Source organism: Globicephala melas, chromosome 15 (assembly GCF_963455315.2).
Source record: "Globicephala melas chromosome 15, mGloMel1.2, whole genome shotgun sequence".
Classification (NCBI taxonomy): domain Eukaryota; kingdom Metazoa; phylum Chordata; class Mammalia; order Artiodactyla; family Delphinidae; genus Globicephala; species Globicephala melas.
The window spans coordinates 27531143-27549901 of NC_083328.1; the positions used below are offsets into that span (position 1 = coordinate 27531143).

The following is an 18759-nucleotide window of genomic DNA, read 5'->3' on the forward strand; positions in this document are numbered from 1 at the left end:
GAAATCTACTTTCTGCCTCTGTAGATGTGCCGGTTCTGGACATGTCGTGTAAATGGAGTCATACTATATATGGTTTGGGGGCTGGCCTTTTGCACGCTCCTGTTGTTCCGTCGTGGGCTGTGCCCCTCCCCCACCCCCAGCCCTCAAGGGGAGGTCACCACTTGCGTGCCGTGGCTTCGGTTCAGTCATTCAGGTCTCCAGAGAAGGGAAGCTGTGAGCCATTAGCAGCCAACCTGCCCAGCAGCTGGCGGACGGACACACCAGCCTGTGAAGGAGCCTAGTGGGGACGCCATTAGAGTCCCGCAGAGTAAATCGTGTGAATGGGCTTCGTTAAGAGTGAAATGAAAGGGATTACCCAGCATAATAGAATAACAGCAGCAGTTACTCAGAAGTTCTGGGTAAACAGAAACGTATGTTGTCCTGGGCAGGGTCCCTTTTTAACCTCTTCAAGGCTCTTCCTCGAAAGATCAAGCAGGGAATGGAATCTCGGTGACCAAACTCTCACACCCTTGGTGGGAATTTTAATTGGTTCATTTTCTGAAGGATCATTTGACAGTTATTTCAAAAGCCTAAACTATGGGAATATGAAAGACTAAATGATTCTCCTAAGATCAGGGCTCCTGTTTTACATCTTATTGGAGGTTCCAGCCATTACAAAAAGCAAGAAAAAGCATAAGGTTCAAAAGAAGAAGTAAAGCTGTCCCTATTTGCAGATGATATGATTGTTTACTTAGAAAATCGTAGGAATCTACAAAACAATCTCTAGAACTAAAAAATGAATTTAACAAGGTCCCCAGATATAAACTTAATAGACAAAAATCAGTTGTATTCTTAATACAGTTATGTACAATATATACTAGCAGCAAACAATTGTGAAATTGTAAAAATAATTCAATTTACAGTAGCACCAAAAACCATAAAATGCCTAGGAATAACAAAAAATATCTTAAGTTCTCTACCCTAAAAATTATAAAACATTACAGAGAGTAATTAAAGACCTAAGTAAATGAAAAGATAGACCACGTTCATGGATCAGAAGACTTGTTAATATGGCATTTTCCCCAAATTGATCTATAGAGTTAACATAATACCAATCAGAATTCCTGCAGTTTTATTTTGGGTAGAAATCCACAAGCTGATTCTAAAATTTCTATGGAAATGCAAAGTACCTATAATAGAAGAACAGTTTTGAAAAAGAAGAACAAAGTTGAAAGACCTATCCTATCTGATTTCAAGATTAACTATGAACCTACAGTGATCAAGACTGTTAGGCATTTGGTATTAAAAGATAAATGGATCAGTGGAACAGAAAAGAGAGTTCAGAAATAGACCCAAATTTATATGGTTAATCAATTTTCATCAAAAGTGCTGAGGCAGTTCTGGAAACAACTTTCAATGTCCATCAACAGTTGAATGGGTAAACAAATTATGGGATATCTATACAATGGAATAGTTCTCAGCAATGAAAAAATGAACTATTGATACATGGATGAATCTTTCAAAATTAATGCTTCCATGATTCTTTCATGAAATCTTTAAAAAGTATGCTGGATGAAAGACACCAGAACCACCCCCCCCCGAAAGGTGCATACTGTGTGATTACATTTATATAAAATCCAAATTAATCTATAGAAACAAAAATCAAGTTGGTGGTTGCCTGGGACAGGAGGGAGGGAATTAATGGAGGGAGGGAGTGACTCCAGAGGAGCACCAGGAAACTGGCAGTGATGGGTGCATTCATGACCTTGATCTTGGTGATGGTTTCCAGGAGTGTACATATGTTAAAACTGATCCAATATGCACAGTTTATGGTTCTTCAGTTATACCTTAAGCTGTACCCAAAAGGGGGAGGTGTGTTTTGACCCAGCAGTTCAACCTCCTTGTAAACTTTGGAAACTGATGACCCTGGAGCCAGCCTTTTTTGTCTACTTGTATATGTGGTGTAGTTATCATTTTTGCTCTGCAAAAGTGCCTTGTTGTATTTGTGCCTTGTTGTATGATATTCATAATTAAGAACTTCTGTTAAAGAAATATTCAGTGCTTTAATTAATTAATATAAAAATGGCTTTCATTCATTTGGTGCCTACTGTGTGCCAGGCACAGCAGAGCTGTTTCTCACAATAGCAGCTTTGCAGAGTAGCTGTTATTATCCCCATTTTATAGATGATGAAACTAAGGCCATTCAGTTAAAAAGTACCAATGCTGGAATTGGATTTCCACATCTGCCCCACACTGTTCAATATAGGCTCTAAGTGTAAGATGCACAGTGAATTTTCAAGAACTTGAGATGGGCTGTAAGTGTAAAATACACACTGAATTTTCAAGAACTTAGTGTGGAAGTAAGGATGTAAAATTAGTAATATTTTATATACTGAATAGATGTTGAAATGATAATATTTTAGATACATTGGGTTAAATAAAATACATAACTAAAATTAATTTCACCTGTTATTTCTTTACTTTTTTTAATGGAGTTGCTAGAAAATTCAAAAATTACACGTGAGGCTCACATTACATTTCTTTTTGACCAGTGCCACCTCAGAGCTCTTTCCACATCACGTTGTCTATGTGAGAGACAACTAGGAGGTTAATTCAACAGTGTATATTTATATTTATTGAGTGTAAAATGTATGCTGGTTAAATTTTATAGTTTCCCTTATTGGTGCATTTGTTTACTCTGTAAGTCCATTAGCTACTTAATTTCAAGCAAAAATTGTCAGCAAACAATTTTTTCCATATTTCAGGTCTGGATTACTTTTTTAGATGGAAGGATGTGAACACTCTTAGTTTAAGGTAGATACAGAAGTCGCTGACCATCAGGACAGGTGCTCCTGTTTATAGAATAATTGACCAGTTTTGTGTTCTTTAAAGCAGTGTTCTCTTTTGGGCAAATATGCTGGTGTCTTCTGGTTGGAATGGCATCCATAGTTTTATAAACTAAACTACAAATTACTTTGTCCTTTGTTGTTTACTTTATCTGGGAGAAGCACAGAAGCTTCCAATTTTTGAAGAATCAAGAAATCGTGACTGACCTTTGATCACCCAAATGTATTTTTTAAGTTGGTATACTTTTCCCCCATTACTGGGGGTGGCCCTCCTTCTAGTTTTGTAAATAAAGTTTTATTGGATCACACACATGTGTTCACACACTTTCTACGGCTGCTTCCATGTCACAAAGGAAGGCAGAGTTGAGTAGTTGCGACAGAGACTGAATAGCCTAAAATATTTACTATCTGGCCCTTGACGGAAAAGGTTGGCAGACCCCGGGTCAATTAAGTTACAGGTGATCCTCAAAAGGAGGTCCATGGGGCTTCCCTGGTGGCGCAGTGGTTGAGAGTCCGCCTGCCGATGCAGGGGACACAGGTTCGTGTCCCGGTCCGGGAAGATCCCACATGCCATGGAGCTGCTGGGCCCGTGAGCCATGGCCGCTGAACCTGTGCGTCCGGAGCCTGTGGCCTCCGGGAGAGGCCACAACAGTGAGAGGCCCGCGTACCGCAAAAAAAAATAAAAATTAAAAAAACATGTAAAGTAGCTCAGAACAATGTCTGGCAGATGGTGCACACTCCATAAGTAATGCTGCTGCTGCTGCTGCTGCTGCTGCTTCTTGTTATTATTATTACTACCCTAATCATGACCTCCCTTCAAGTCCAAGGTCAGGCACAAGCAAAGAACTGGAAGAAGCTGAGGGTGTGTTTAGGTCGAAGCCACCCTCTCCAGGAAGCCTTCTTACTGGGCCCCAGCATCATCTGTGATCCGTGGCACTTTGGACCTCCAGGGTGGTGGACAGAGCATCTACTTCTGAGTCAGTCTGATCTAGGTAACAAATCCTAGCTGTGTGACCCTGGACAGGTTACTTAACCTCTCTGTGCCTGATCCCATCATCTGTAAAAGGGGACAGTATCTTCCTCGTGGGGGTCCTTATGAGGCTTACCTGAGATGATGCACGTGCAAAGTGCTCAGCTCAGAGCAGATATTCTGTAAATAAAACACCGCTAAACCGTGTTATTTTTACTTTCTGCATTTTATTATGAAAGCACTTTACAGTACTACCCAGCTGTAGACTTTAAGCTCTTGATTGCTAGGAATGGTTGATCTGGGTGCCCCGCTAGGCTCCACCAGCACCTGGCATCGAGAGGGAGCTCTGCAAATGTTTATTGCCTCGAACTGGCTGAAGAAACAGCATCCTGCCTCAGCCGAAGAACGGGGAGCAGGCCGTTGCCCTTCTCCACAGTCCCTGGCAGCCATGGGCCATGGACACTTAGGCATCTGGAAAGATACCTGCCAGGAAAATTCTGAGCGGGATTATACTGGAATCTATAACTCCCAAATTGGCAACTCAAAATCGTAATTTAATATGAAGAATGTCATACTGAATGAGTCAGGTGGGCCTTAACCCCGATATTGGATCAGCAGCTGACGTTCCAGCCCTGCCTAAGAAACATCTGCTTCTCCCCCTTTGCCTCACAGCCATCCCAGGCCACTGGCCGCCAGCAGGGATCACCGTCTCCAGGCCTGCCTCTTGGCTGCCTGCTGAGGAAATTCCTTACCTGCAGGAGGGATTATTTATGCCTGCTTTCTGTGTGTTCACACCAACCTTTTCCTTTTTAAAATTTTCCTTTTCTTTTTTTCTTTTATGAGTCCCATATTTTTCCTTACCACTGAGACAGAATAAATTGAGTGTGACTAATGATTTGTGACACAAGTTTCACTGCTACAGCTGGCAGTGTAAAGATGCCAAGCATTTTCATAAGTGTATACTCAGGATAAAAGAAAAAACTGCCCAATTAGAATCTGTTCACACTTTCCAAGCCTAAGTAACACTAAAGACATTAAGGACATCAGTTTTTAAGCCCCAAATTGTATCGGGGTGCATCCCGATTTCCTGGTTGATTTGAGGCACATTTCTGATATTAGAATATTAAATTATATGGAGATTGTATCCCAATCCTCTGATTGATTTGAAATGAGTTTGAATCAGGACAGCTTAAAAATTGCTTTTATAGCATCTTTATGACTTGATACCATGGAGAAATAAATATGAAGCTAATGCCACGGAGGGCGTACTCTTGATGCAGGGGCTGTCTCTGCTGCGGATTTTCCTGGTGGTAATTTAAGGAGATGCTTGTCACCTCCTTACAGCAGTTCATAATTTAAAAACAATCTATACGTGATACTCAATTAAGGCACCATAGAGGCATGTCGGCCACAGATGACTGATGAACAGTCCGAATGGAAATTCTGCACAACTCTTGAAAACACCACTAAACACCACTAAAATCAATCCCCCATCAGGAAAACCATGATTTATTAATATATTCTCTACCGCTATCGAGTTGTGAATCAATGCGTCCCCAAGTAGAGGACTTCCCTTGTGGCGCAGTGGTTAAGAATCCGCCTGCCAATGCAGGGGACACGGGTTCGAGCCCTGGTCCGGGAAGATCCCACGTGCCGCGGAGCAACTAAGACTGTGCGCCACAACTACTGAGCCTATGCTCTAGAGGCTGTGAGCCACAACTACCGAGTCCGCAAGCCACAACTACTGAGTCCACGTGTCACAACTACTGAAGCCCGTGTGCCTAGAGCCCGTGCTCCACAGCAAGAGAAGCCACCGCAATGAGAAGCCCGCGCACCGCAACGAAGAGTAGCCCCCGCTCGCTGCAACTAGAGAAAACCCACACGCAGCAACGAAGACCCAACAGAGCCAAAAATGAAATTAATTAATTATTTTTTAAAAAGCTAGTAGAAAACCAACATAAATAAAACTTCTTGCAAGTCCTGGTGGCAGGGCCTGAACGTTGCAAGGCCAGCTGGTCATGTCTGCGTCCCACTCCAGCAGGGGAGCCTCGGGGCCTGATGAGCACCTGCTGTTTACTGGGCACACGTTGCCAGCATCCGAGCTGTCATCCAACCCTCTCTGCCACCCGTGAGACAGGTATTATTATTGTCTTACAAATGAGGAAGTAGAGGTTCACAAAGGTCAGTGACCTGCCCAAGGTCCCAGAGGGCAGAACCTGAGTCTGCAAGAACCTGAGCTCTTACATCCGAGTACCATGGTTCTGATCCCGGCTGCCCTGATTTCTAACTGAGTAACTTTGCCTTGGGTCCTTAACTTCTCCGTGCCTAGTCTTCTCATCTGTAAAATGGAGATGACTCCTGTGTCCCTAGGACAAAGGTCTATTGGGAGGATTCAGGAGATGGTGGATTAAAAAGTCATTAGGGGGCTTCCCTGGTGGCGCAGTGGTTGAGAGTCCGCCTGCCGATGCAGGGGACACGGGTTCGTGCCCCAGTCCGGGAGGATCCCACATGCCGTGGAGTGGCTGGGCCCGTGAGCCATGGCCGCTGAGCCTGCACGTCCGGAGCCCGTGCTCCGCAACGGGAGAGGCCACAGCAGTGAGAGGCCCGCGTACTGCAAAAAAAAATAAACAAAAAATTCTTAGGTTCCTGCTGCTGCTGCCCTCGACCCACTCTGCCTCAGTGTTTGCCCTTCTTTGGGACAGAATCAGGAGACATTTTTGGGGTTCAGAACTCCTGGACTTCCCAGGAGGTGGGAAGTAGAAACTCCCACTACCAAATACCAGGCTAGTGGGTCCGGTTCCAACCCAAGAGGAGGCTCCCTCACTTCCCACCTGAGTCTCATCCCTGTGTTTTGCTTTTCCCTGGGCCAACTGGGAATATCTCAGAGCCTTGAACTCTGCACCAGAACCCAGGAGAGTGGAGAGTCTTTCATACGTCCCTACTTTGAGACAGACTTTAGCCTCCTGCCTGACCATCCCGTTGTAAGTTTATCACATGGTCATTGCCTGATTTCCTGTTCAGGACTCCGAAATGTCAAGTTCCTCATTGTACTGGGCAGGGGGGAGGTGGGGATTTCTTTTACCAGAAGCAAGAAGATTCTGAACACAACAGCTCTGCTTGCCGACAGCTCTTTCATCTTTATTTCTAGTCCGCTTTAGGCTTCTTTGTTCATCTAAAAATCCTCATCTGGTCACATTTCTGTGACTTGGGACATTATCAGTAAATGATGAGCCCCCGGGGACCTGGGACGGGAAATGGATGGGACACGCTGATGGCAGAGAAGCCCAGCTCTCCACAGTCCACCGAGACCCCTTCTGAAAGGTCTGCCGGTCACTTGCACAGTCCCTGTTAACACTCCTGTCTCTGCGAATGCCAACAAATAACGGCGTGAAATCTAAACATAAATGAGTTTTCACAGCTAATTACGGCTAATGCGAGCAACTTTCAAAATTGCCAAACATTCCTTCCAGAATAGTACATTTTGCAACTATGAATTAGGCCTAAAGAGCCAAATTTCATAAACATAATTTAGCATACAACCAAATAATAATACTAAGTGCTTTCCGACCGGCCGTTAGCAGCTCCCCGAGGTGGGTCTAATCGCACACTCTCCCATTTGGGCGTCTGACGGCACAGGCCGTAAGGCTCGGAAACCCCAGGAAGGCAGTGGAGGAAGCAGTCATTTTCACGGCCCTCCAGCCTGAGTGATCAGGAGCTGTTCACTTCCCCAACTTAACGGCGATACACCCAACCCAGCGGTTCCAGCTGCAGCTTTTAGCCACGCAGCTCCGGCCCTGGTGTGGCAGCACCTCCGTCCCTCCTGTCATCATTCTTTCCCAGTGCACGTCACCTTGATGTTTGTTTGTGATCGCCAAATCAATGCATGATCACTGCAAACATTATGGTAATAAAAACATAGAAAGTGATGCCTGCCCTTGCTAATCCCACCCCACCACCCTGGTGGTGAAATCACCTGTGTGAGTTTAGTGTCTGTTTCTCCCCCATTCAGCTGGGGGTACAAACTCAAGCACACACCCTCTTATACGGGCGTTATCTTTATTTTACAAAAACAGGACCACACAACACTTCTTTTTACACCTTGCTGTTCATACTTAATAATATATTTGGTGCCTTTCAGTGCCGGTACATGTAAATCAACCTCTTTTTTTTTTTTTTTAAATACACACACTATAATTTATCCAGTCTCCCATAAATGAATATTACAAACAGTGCCTCTGTGAGCACTGTTTATTTGTCCCCACAAACACACCTACATCTGTGGGCTCTTCTCTGGGTATCTCTGAAGGATAAATTTATATGAAAATGGTGGTGTTGGGTCAAGGGGAATGCACAGCAAAATGTCAGAACCTAATAGCACCTAATTACCCTCTGAAATGAGTTGTATCTGTTTGCATCCTAATAACAGTCAATGGAAATAGCTGTTTCTCTCCACCCTTGGCTGTTTTAAGTAGGGAAACCTGGGTCATCTTCCTTTCCATTCCTAGCCATGGTCCAGGGCTGGCAGACCCACACCTGCCCGCAGGTGGGTCTCAGTTCTTGCTGCTGGAGAGTGGCTATAGTTTCCAGAGCTCTGTTCAAAGTCTCCCAGAACCCTACTAACAAGAAGGGTTAAACAATTTGATCGTATTTCCTTCATACCTTTTTTGAATTACTGTCAAATGCAGAACAGTTCTCTCACCACGAGGGTCCCTCCTGTAGCCACACCCACTCCCAGCCCCCTTCATCCCTGTCCCTAACTCCTAGCAACTATATCTATAATTTTTGTCACTTTAAGAATGTTATGTAAGTGGAATCATACTGTATGGAACCTTTTGAGTTGGCTTTTTAAAATCAGCATAATCTCCTTGATATCCACTCAAGACGTGGCCTGTGTCAATAGTTGATTCCTTTTTATTGCTGAGTAGTATTCCATTGGTGTGGGTGCCTCTTGACTGTGACCATTTCTTAGACTTTGCTTATTTTTGATGACCTTTACAGTTTTGAGAAGTACTGGTCGGGTATTCTATAGAATGTCTATTGGGATCTGTCTGATGTCTTTTTCATGCCAGAATTATGGGTTTAAGGGAGGAAGACCACACAGGTCAATTAGTGTTTTAATCCCAGTCATATCAAGGTACATACCATCAACCTGACGTATCATCACTGTTGATGTTCGTCAGTTTCTCCACTGTAAAGTTACTTTTTTTAAAAAAAAAAAACACCCTCTTTATACTTTACTCTTTGAAGGAAGTCGCTATGCACAGCCCATACCTAAGGGGTAGGGAGTTATACTCCACCTCCTTAAAGGAGGAATTACCACATAAATTATCTGTTAGTCTTCTGTATGGGATGTTTGTCTCTTTTCCCCACATTTATTCAGTCAGTTATTTGTATTAGTATAGACTCGTGGCTTTTTAAATAAATTTCCTGCCCCAGTCTTACAGACACCCATTTCTCCAAGGATCCATAGTTCCTTTTGTTGGAGAATAGAAGTAGAAGCCAAGATGTGGCTGCTACGTGTGCTCCCTGCTAGCATGTGTCCTTGCTCCTAGGCACTTGCACCTGACAGAGCAAGAAATGTGTGTCTCTCTACTAACCTGTGTACATACACATCTATATATATTTCCAGATGTCAGCAGGGTTTACACGTTAAGGTAAACACAAGTTCATACTGATGTCTCCAACTCTAATCCATTACCACGTGGATCATTCTAGCCTCCTCCCCTTCCCATACGGGTTTAAAAAAAAAAAACACCTTTTTTTATTGAGCTGTATAATTCACATACCGTACAATTTACTCCAAAATTCAGTGGCTTTAATATATTCACAAGACTGTGCAACCATTGCCGCTGTCTAATTCCAGACCATTTTTACCATTCTGCAAAGAAACCCTGTGCTCGTTAGCAGTCATTCCCACTCCCTCTTTCCCCTCTTCACCCAGCAACCACTGATATACTTTCTTTCGCTGTGGATTTGCCCATTCGGGACATTTCTTATCAATGGAGTCATACAATATGTGGCCTTCTGCATCTGACTTCTTTAACTCGGCATAATGTTTTGAGAAGTGGTAAACTCTTAGTCTTTATATGTCCAAACATGTATCTGTTTTGCCCTTAAACTTGAATGATGGTTTAACTAGGTACAAAATTTGAGGTTCACAAGTACTTGCCTTCAGCATTTTGAAAGTATTACTCCCTGATTCTTTCATGGCTGAGATGCCTGCTACCTGTCTAATTGTCATCCCTTTATAGTACTTTTGCCATGATATCTTTTTTTTTTTTTTGGCTGTGTTGGGTCTTCGTTGCAGTGCGCGGGCTTCTCATTGCTGTGGCTTCTCCTGCTGCGGAGCACGGGTTCTAGGCGCACGGGCCTCAGCAGTTGTGGCACACGTGCTCAGCAGCTGTGGCTCATGGGCTCTGGAACGCAGGCTCAGCAGCTGTGGCTCACGGGCCCAGCTGCTCTGCGGCATGTGGGATCCCCCCGGACCAGGGCTCGAACCTGTGTCCCCTGCATTGGCAGGCAGATTCTTAACCACTGCACCACCAGGGAAGTCCCACCATGATATCTTTTTAAGACTTTTCTTTCTGATGCTACATAATTTTACCACGGCATATGTCAGTATAAATTGATTTTTATTTATCCTATTAGTACTTTTCATTTGAAGACCCATATGTTCCTCCTTTCTGGAAAATTCCAAATAACCCATCCTTTGGGTTCTTTGAACTTCTCATTCTTATTGCTTATGTCTGGGTGTCTGTGTTGTTTTCTGATTCAGCTCCACATTTCTACCTTTTCATTCACTAATTCCCTGTCTGATTCGTGTCTAGTCTAGAATTTATCCCATTTATTGAGGGTTTTGTTTTAAAATTTTAATTCATGTTTTATGTCCACCATTTCTAAATTTCCATTACCAACCCTTCTCATTCAATTCATGCCCGTTTCGTTTCACAACATCTTGTTCTTTTTAATGGATATTTGTCCTTTATTGAGTACGTTTGATATCCTAAACATTTATTTTAAGTATTTCTCAGACAGTTTATATCATTGATTTCTCCTGAAGTGAATTCATATTCCCGATTGAAGAGTTTGAAGACTGTCTTACTTAGCATGAAATTTTCACGGATGGTGGAATTTTTTATTTCAGGTTCAGTTTGGGTAAGGGGTATTTGCAGCGGGGGAGGCGGTGGTTTTTCCCTCACTTTTCCTCTTGACCGACTTCTCCCTGTGCAGGGGTTTCGGCCCCCATCGGGGACCAGGCCTCACGATAGTGCTTTAGAGTCCTGGCCCTCCAATCATCCTGCGAAACCGTGTTTCGGTTTCTTGACTTGAACCTGTGTCTGTCCTTCCTCCCTAGACCCGTGGGTTGCTATAAGCCTTCACCCCGTGCTGTGCTGGAGACAGCTCCTACCAACACATGAAAACCAATGATTAAGTGTTAGAGAATTGTGTGAGTTGGTTGTTAAACAGCCATTGTTAGAATTTAATTATACAAACTCATCATTAAGTAAATTATATTAAGACGCAAGGGTAATAAATGCTCATACTCGACACTTAACCATTTTCTAATTATCTTGCTCCGTATTATTCTCACCCCTGCTCTTTGGCTGCGGACAGCTCTCGTATGTGTGTTGGGAACACTCCGTGGTGGTGGGTGTGCTCCTGGGCATCTCTTGACCACTCTGGTTCAGTGACATCACGTTGGTCATTTGAAATCAGCCATCATGAGAATGTTAACTCCATGGAAATGAGTAAACATTACAAATCAGGTCCTTTTTTTTTTTTTCTGGAGTGCTTGTACCAGGGTGTACCAGCCCACCACCACCCTGGAACAGGGCAGCGGTGGTTTTCTTCAGTCTCCGTCCATAAACGGAGGTATTAACACCACCCCTGTTTCTAGCCGGGAGCCAGCCTTTATTGCCTCATCTCAGAGAAAGTGCTTTCAATATTGATTATCTTGTAAGAGCTCAACTCCCACTCATTACTCTGCCTTCCTGCTTTTTTTCTGGTCCATAGAGCTATTTATTTTGGTATTGAAGCTATCTCTGTCCTTTGGTTTTTTTAAAAATATTTTATCCATCATAGATCTAAGTTTGGAGAGGAGGAGGTACATTAAATATTGACCATGCTGTGCTATCTTGATTAGAACTCCATAAACATTATTTTTTTTCAAAAAGATTTTAATATAGCTGTCAGTAATCTTGATGCTAGACAACAAATGATTACATATACCATAGTATATGATTTACGCTTCTAAAAATTCTTAGAGGTGTACTCTCCACGTCCTAAGATGAATAAGATACACCAGAAGTCCTTAGATGCCCGTTGGCTAACCAGCAAGTCCAGTCCTGGGTGGCTGATCTCTGCGGCACTAAGCAACCAATGTTAAGTTAAAACAGCTTTTCCTAGAGTCAGGACTCCTGGCTGGGGGTAAGGACAGCTTTGCACATACAAAATACCAGAAGGACATTTAAACCAGAGAAGATGTTACCTACTAAATCCCATCTCCGTTTTCACAATGAGAACACTGCAGCTTCCAAAATAAAGCTGTATCCTGTGAACAATGAATAACAGTGGGCATTTGAATTGGGTGTCAGTTATAGAGATTTGAAGGAGTGCTTGTAAATAGCTTGTTCTCTCGTGGTGTGGAACATGTACCTTCTCCTTGCTGCATACATGTCTTCACGTTTTGTTATTTCACTGGCCCTATCTTTGGCTCCTGGACTCAGAGATTCCTGAGAAATATGAAGGAATTAATGAGGAAAAAGTATCTGTTTAAAAGAGAGGGACAAGTCCACCTCCTTATCCCTTCTCCTATTTCAAACCTTTTTCTCCTTCCATCCAGCTATTCCTTTATTTATTTTTTTAACGTCTTTACTGGAGTATAATTGCTTCACAATGGTGTGTTAGTGTCTGCTGTATCACAATGTGAATCAGCTATACGTATACATACGTTCCCATATCTCCTCCCTCTTGCATCTCCCTCCCACCCTCTCTATCCCACCCCTCTAGGTGGACACAAAGCACCGAGCTGATCTCCCTGTGCTATGCGGCTGCTTCCCACTAGCTATCAGTTTTACATTTGGTAGTGTATATATGTCCATGCCACTCTCTCACTTCATCCCAGCTTACCCTTCCCCCTCCCCGTGTCCTCAAGTCCATTCTCTATGTCTGCGTCTTTATTGCTGTCCTGCCCCTAGGTTCTTAAGAACCTTTTTTTTTTAGATTCTATATATATTTGTTAGCATATGGTATTTGTTTTTATCTTTCTGACTTACTTCCCTCTGTATGACAGACTCTAGGTCCATCCGCCTCACTACAAATAACTCAGTTTCATTTCTTTTTATGGCTGAGTAATATTCCATTGTATATATGTGCCACATCTTCTTTTATCCATTCATCTGTTGATGGACACTTAGTTTGCTTCCATGCCCTGACTATTGTAAATAGAGCTGCAATGAACATTATGGTACATGACTGTTTTTGAATTATGGTTTTCTCTAGGTATGTGCCCAGCAGTGAGATTGCTGGATCATATGGTAGTTCTATTTTTAGTCTTTTAAGGAAACTCCATACTGTTCTCCATAGTGGTTGTATCAGTTTACATCCCCACCAACAGTGCAAGAGGGTTCCCTTTTCTCCACACCCTCTCCAGCATTTATTATTTGTAGACTTTTTGATGATGACTGTTCTGACTGGTGTGAGGTGATACTTCACTGTAGTTTTGATTTGCATTTCGCTGATGATTAGTGATGTTGAGCATCCTTTCATGTGTTTGTTGGCACTCTGTATATCTTCTCTGGAGAAATGTCTATTTAAGTCTTCTGCCCATTTTTGGATTGGGTTGTTTGTTGTTTTGATATTGAGCTGCTAGTTTATTTTTGAGATTAATCCTTTGTCAGTTTCTTCGTTTGCAGATATTTTCTCCCATTCTCAGGATTGTCTTTTTGTCTTATTTATGGTTTCCTTTGCTGTGCAAAGCTTTTAAGTTTCATTAGGTCCCATTTGTTTATTTTTGTTTTTATTTCCATTTCTCTAGGAGGTGGGTCAAAAAGGATCTTGCTGTGATTTATGTCATAGAGTGTTCTGCCTATGTTTTCCTCTAAGAGTTTTATAGTGTCTGGCCTTACATTTAGGTCTTTAATGCATTTTGAGTTTATTTTTGTGCATGGTGTTAGGGAGTGTTCTAATTTCATTCTTTTACATGTAGCTGTCCAGTTTTCCCAGCACCACTTATTGAAGAGGCTATCTTTTCTCCATTGTATATTCTTGCCTCCTTTATCAAAGATAAGGTGACCTTATGTGTGTGGGTTTATCTCTGGGCTTTCTATCCTGTTCCATTGATCTATATTTCTGATAAACATTATTTTTCATAGACATGTACCTTCTACTCTATGGCTGTTATATAGACCTCAAAATATTTCCTTCATCTCTCCCAAGGTCATTCACCTTTTCTCCCTTCTCTCCTTGTCCCCTAGTACTTTCCTGTATGAGTTACAAGAAACAGGTTAATAATGTATTATATATATATGAGTTATCCTTGAAAAGATTGTGGATGTCGCATATGCTGCCTTCTTATTTATCATATGCTGAATAATATTATGCATTTACTATAATAATATGTGTTGTTCACAGAAGAAACCACTGGAGCCCCCAAGTTACCTAAATGGAAATCCTTGGCCCCCTAATGTTTTTTCCCTTCCCTGCAGGTATCAAAGCTGTGTTCTCAGGCCACTACCACAGAAATGCCGGGGGCACCTACCAGGACCTCGACATGGTGGTATCATCTGCCATTGGATGCCAGCTGGGCAAAGACACCCACGGGCTCCGAGTCGTGGTGGTCACCGCTGAGAAGATCGTCCATCGATACTACAGTTTAGATGAGCTGAGTGAGAAGGGAATAGAAGACGATCTGATGGATTTGTTGAAGAAAAAATGATTGCCGATTATGATTTATTCACTTTTCACTTCTACTTTTTCATTTTGGAAGAAACGGCAGCTGCACACAACCCCATATTGAAATAAAAAAGTGTACCAGGCAGATTTGTGAATTTACGTCCTTTCGCTTCAATCAGAGAGCTAGGTCCTGTCGTAAATGATATTTAAAATAGAACTGCCCTCCCTATGCAAAAGAGAGGGGAGGAGCCTGGGAATGAAAGAATAAATGATATTATTAGAATCTCTCTGCATGGGTGATTGAATAAGTTCTCCTAATGATGTGTCTCTCAACTCTGCTCTGAATTAGATGGTTTTCTGGCATCATATGGTAAATGTCAACCTATCGATCTCAGTCACACCCTGATATCCAAGTGTGATCTCTGATGATTCTTTGAACAAAATTCATCTGATTATAGTAAACCGTGGTCACAACTCCCAAAATGCTAGGCAAAATGAAGATCATCTCCTTTCCTTCCTAACAAAACAAATAATTGTGTTCCGTTACCAGAGCCAGAAACTCATCTGGCTGAGGAGCTGGGTAGCCGACATTTACTGTTAAAGTCTGGGACATCTGTTATGGCCGATGATGAAGCGGATACAAGTCAAAGCTCGAGTTTACCTTCATGGCGGCTAGAAAAGTCACTTTTGCACATAAATCGTCCATATTCAAAAACCTCATCCCGGAGACTAGAACCGAAGCCCTAAAAGGCCGCCTCTGCAGTCATGGGCAGCACGTCTGATTCACTCACGTTCACATTCGCTGCTGCAGTAACTCCCTCCGCATGTGGATGTTCTCGTGTGATCGGAATCATCCTCCGTTTATGAGACTCTTAGCTCTGTCTACTTTGACAGAAAACATGGGAATTGATGCAGAGTTCTTCAGAAACCAAGCAGAAATTCCTGTGGGGCAAAAACAGTGCTTTTAGCCATGTTATCTAAATTGGCACCAATTTTGATTAGATGTGCTGGTGCAGGATCCCTTGACCAAGGAGCGTGGATGGGTTAAAATCAGCATTGTCTTTGTTTAATCTACCTCGCTGCTGCTTCTCTGCGGCTCCTGACCACTGCGTAATTTTATCCATGCCGCCTTTTCCAGCAGTCATCCTGGTGGACAGGGAGCCTGGGTACTCGCCATCCTGCCAGGAAAACTTCACAGCGTTATGCAGTAGCATTCAGTCATTCTAACAAAACAAAACAAAAACACAAAAAACTGGTTGCAAATGAACTGCAAAGTCCATTAAATTAAAAGACTTTCATGTTAAAAAGCTTCAGTCAGTGTAGCAAAACCATGTGAAATTAAATAGAAAGGTAACTGGATATATAAATTCATAAGGAACAAAAGACAAGAAGTTAATTTTACTACAGATCAGTGACACACCATAGCTCATTGTTATGTGGCAAGAAATTAAAAATTTTCAAAATTAGAATGCTCCTGTTTTAGAGTTCTGCTGCATTCTTGCTTCGCATTCGTCTTTCTTGACAACAGATGGGGATAGAAGAGATCAAGAAGGGGAATTCAGTAAGAGGCGTAACGCATAAGCCATGCGTTTGAGGCCTGAGATGTGGTAACTTCAGAATCGGACGTGAGCAACGTGAACCAGGACCATCAGTGCGGATGTGGGTCTCCTGGGGGAAACGGGGAGAGTTTAATCACCACGGACTGGAGCTCTCTTAGTCACGTCACCTGTGCAAAATGCTCTAGACTGTGGCACTTGGGTTTGGGAAGGATATGGGAATAATTAAAAGTAATTGAAATGAAACTTCTAAATCTCCTTCTCCAAAAACCTAATAAGGGAGATAATTGATTCAAAACACAGCAAGAATATGCTACGAATAGGGAATCCTATGAAATTCTCACCATTTTTAAAGTAACCAAACAGCAGTATTCCCCAGTGGTGATAGGTTCAGAAAGCAGTTAGGAAATGATAGTGTATCATTCTGATAATAATTACCAATGCGTTCACTTATGAGTCCTTTTTCTTTAAAAAAAAAAAAAGACATATATTTTTTAAGTGCCTTATACTGGGATAAACAATAAAACACACCATGATCATAAGTGCTATGGTTTCGAATGTTTATTAGGTGCTAAGTACTGTTTTAAGTCCTTTGGCTCAGAGAGGTGGGGCCGCTTGGCCAAGGTCACTCACCTCACCAGTGGGGAGCGAAGGATTGAGATACAAACAGTCCAGCTGTTGAGCCTACGCTCCCTGACATTATCCTCTTTCCCGGAAAACGTTTTTCACAGGTGAGAGGTTTGTACCCGCTCTTGGCAACACGGCACCCAGTTAGCTGGAGGCCCTGGGACTTCATCCCAGCGTTTGTAAAGCCTAGGCAAGGCCCAGAAGCCCCTTCTCTGACACCAGGTTCAGGGTGGCAAAAGCCTGTCCAAGGAGCAGGTCGTTCCAGGCAGAGAATTTTCACTGGAGGAGATTGAAAAGCTGAATTGAACCGTAATGGGCCACAGGACACAGCTCTGGCCACAACAGTAAACACTTCATCAGATGAAGCTTCCCTTCTTGTTTATAGTTTTTACCCCAGCGGGTAGGAAGCCAGCATCTCTCTCAGGGCAGAGAGGGCCACCTAATGCTCCCCCCCTCCAATTAATCATTTTAATTGGGAAAAAAATAAGGGGCTGCTAATGGAGGAAGCTTATTTAAAGTGATCTAGAACTGGACTGTCAGGACTCAAGGGTGGGTTTGTGAGTAGCAGGTGGGGAGATGATCATCTAACTGCATTTGGTTTTTACAATAAGTAAGTTTATCTCAAGTCTTCAGTCATGTTTACCCCCAAGTTGGAGAACGGGGAAAAAATGTAGTAAACTTCATGGCACTAACAAACAGAACATTTCATAATATCCTGATTTTTCAGCATTGCTAGTTAGTCAGTCCCTAATAGAGGGTTATGAGGCAAACACTAGTTTTAAGCCTGACTAATGACACTAGGACTGGGAAAAGAATCTAAAAAAGAGTGGACATATATGTATATATATAACTGATTCACTTTGCTGTACAGCAGAAACTAACACAACATTGTAAATCAACTATACTCCGATAAAAATTACAGTATGGAGGTTCCTTAAAAAACTAAAAATAGAACTACCATATGACCCAGCAATCCCACTACTGGGCACATACCCTGAGAAAACCATAATTCAAAAAGAGTCATGTACCACAATGTTCATTGAAGCACTATTTACAATAGCCAGGACATGGAAGCAACCTAAATGTCCATCATTGCATGAATGGATAAAGAAGATGTGGCACATATATACAATGGAATATTACTCAGCCATAAAAAGAAACGAAACTGAGTTACTTGTAGTGTGGTGGATGGACCTAGAGTCTGTCATACCGAGTGAAGTAAGTCAGAAAGAGAAACACAAATACCGTATGCTAACAGTTCTATTAAAAGCATATATATATATGGAATCTAAAAAAAAAAAAGGTACTGATGAACGTAGTTGCAGGGCAGGAATAAGGAGGTAGACATAGAAAATGGACTCGAGGACATGGGGTGGGAGGGCGAAGCTGGGGTGAAGTGAGAGTAGCATCGACATATATGCACTACCGAATGTAAAATAGTTGGCTGGTGGGAAGCAGCAGCATAGCACAGGGAGATCAGCTCGGTGCTTTGTGATGACCTAGAGGGGTGGGATAGGGAGGGTGGGAGGTAGACACAAGAGGGAGGGGATATGGGGACATGTGTATGCATGTGGCTGATAAGCCTTGTGCAACAGAAACTAACACAGTATAGTGAAACAATTATACTCCAGTAAAGATCTATTAAAAACAAAAAAGGTACATGCACCCCTATGTTCATAGCACTATAAAAAATACAAAAAACACTAGGACCATTTACCTTATGTACCTGCAAAAGATACTGAGTTACATATAACTGTAGAATCTATATACACATAATACAGTTTAATATTATAGTCTGTCTTCTAATGTGAAATCTTTTGAGAAAAGGTAGCAAAAACATCATTTGCATTTACTTGAACTCTTAATACTTATTCCCCAAGTAGTGTCT

The 18759-nt window shown here is 42.4% G+C and overlaps 1 protein-coding gene across 3 annotated transcripts in view; it reads left to right on the forward strand.

Moving 5' to 3' along the window:
- The window catches only part of CPPED1 (calcineurin like phosphoesterase domain containing 1), a 234398-nt gene that overhangs the window by 99498 nt on the left and 116141 nt on the right, over positions 1-18759 (forward strand). Inside the window, exon 4 of one of the 3 annotated variants that reach the window (XM_030883992.3) lies at positions 14502-18177. The exons of the other annotated variants lie outside the window; for them this stretch is intronic. Within the exon in view, the coding sequence (XP_030739852.2) occupies positions 14502-14731 (230 nt within the window). The 3' untranslated portion in view covers positions 14732-18177. Of the gene's footprint in view, positions 1-14501; positions 18178-18759 lie in introns of those variants that run through there. 3 annotated transcript variants of the gene reach the window in all.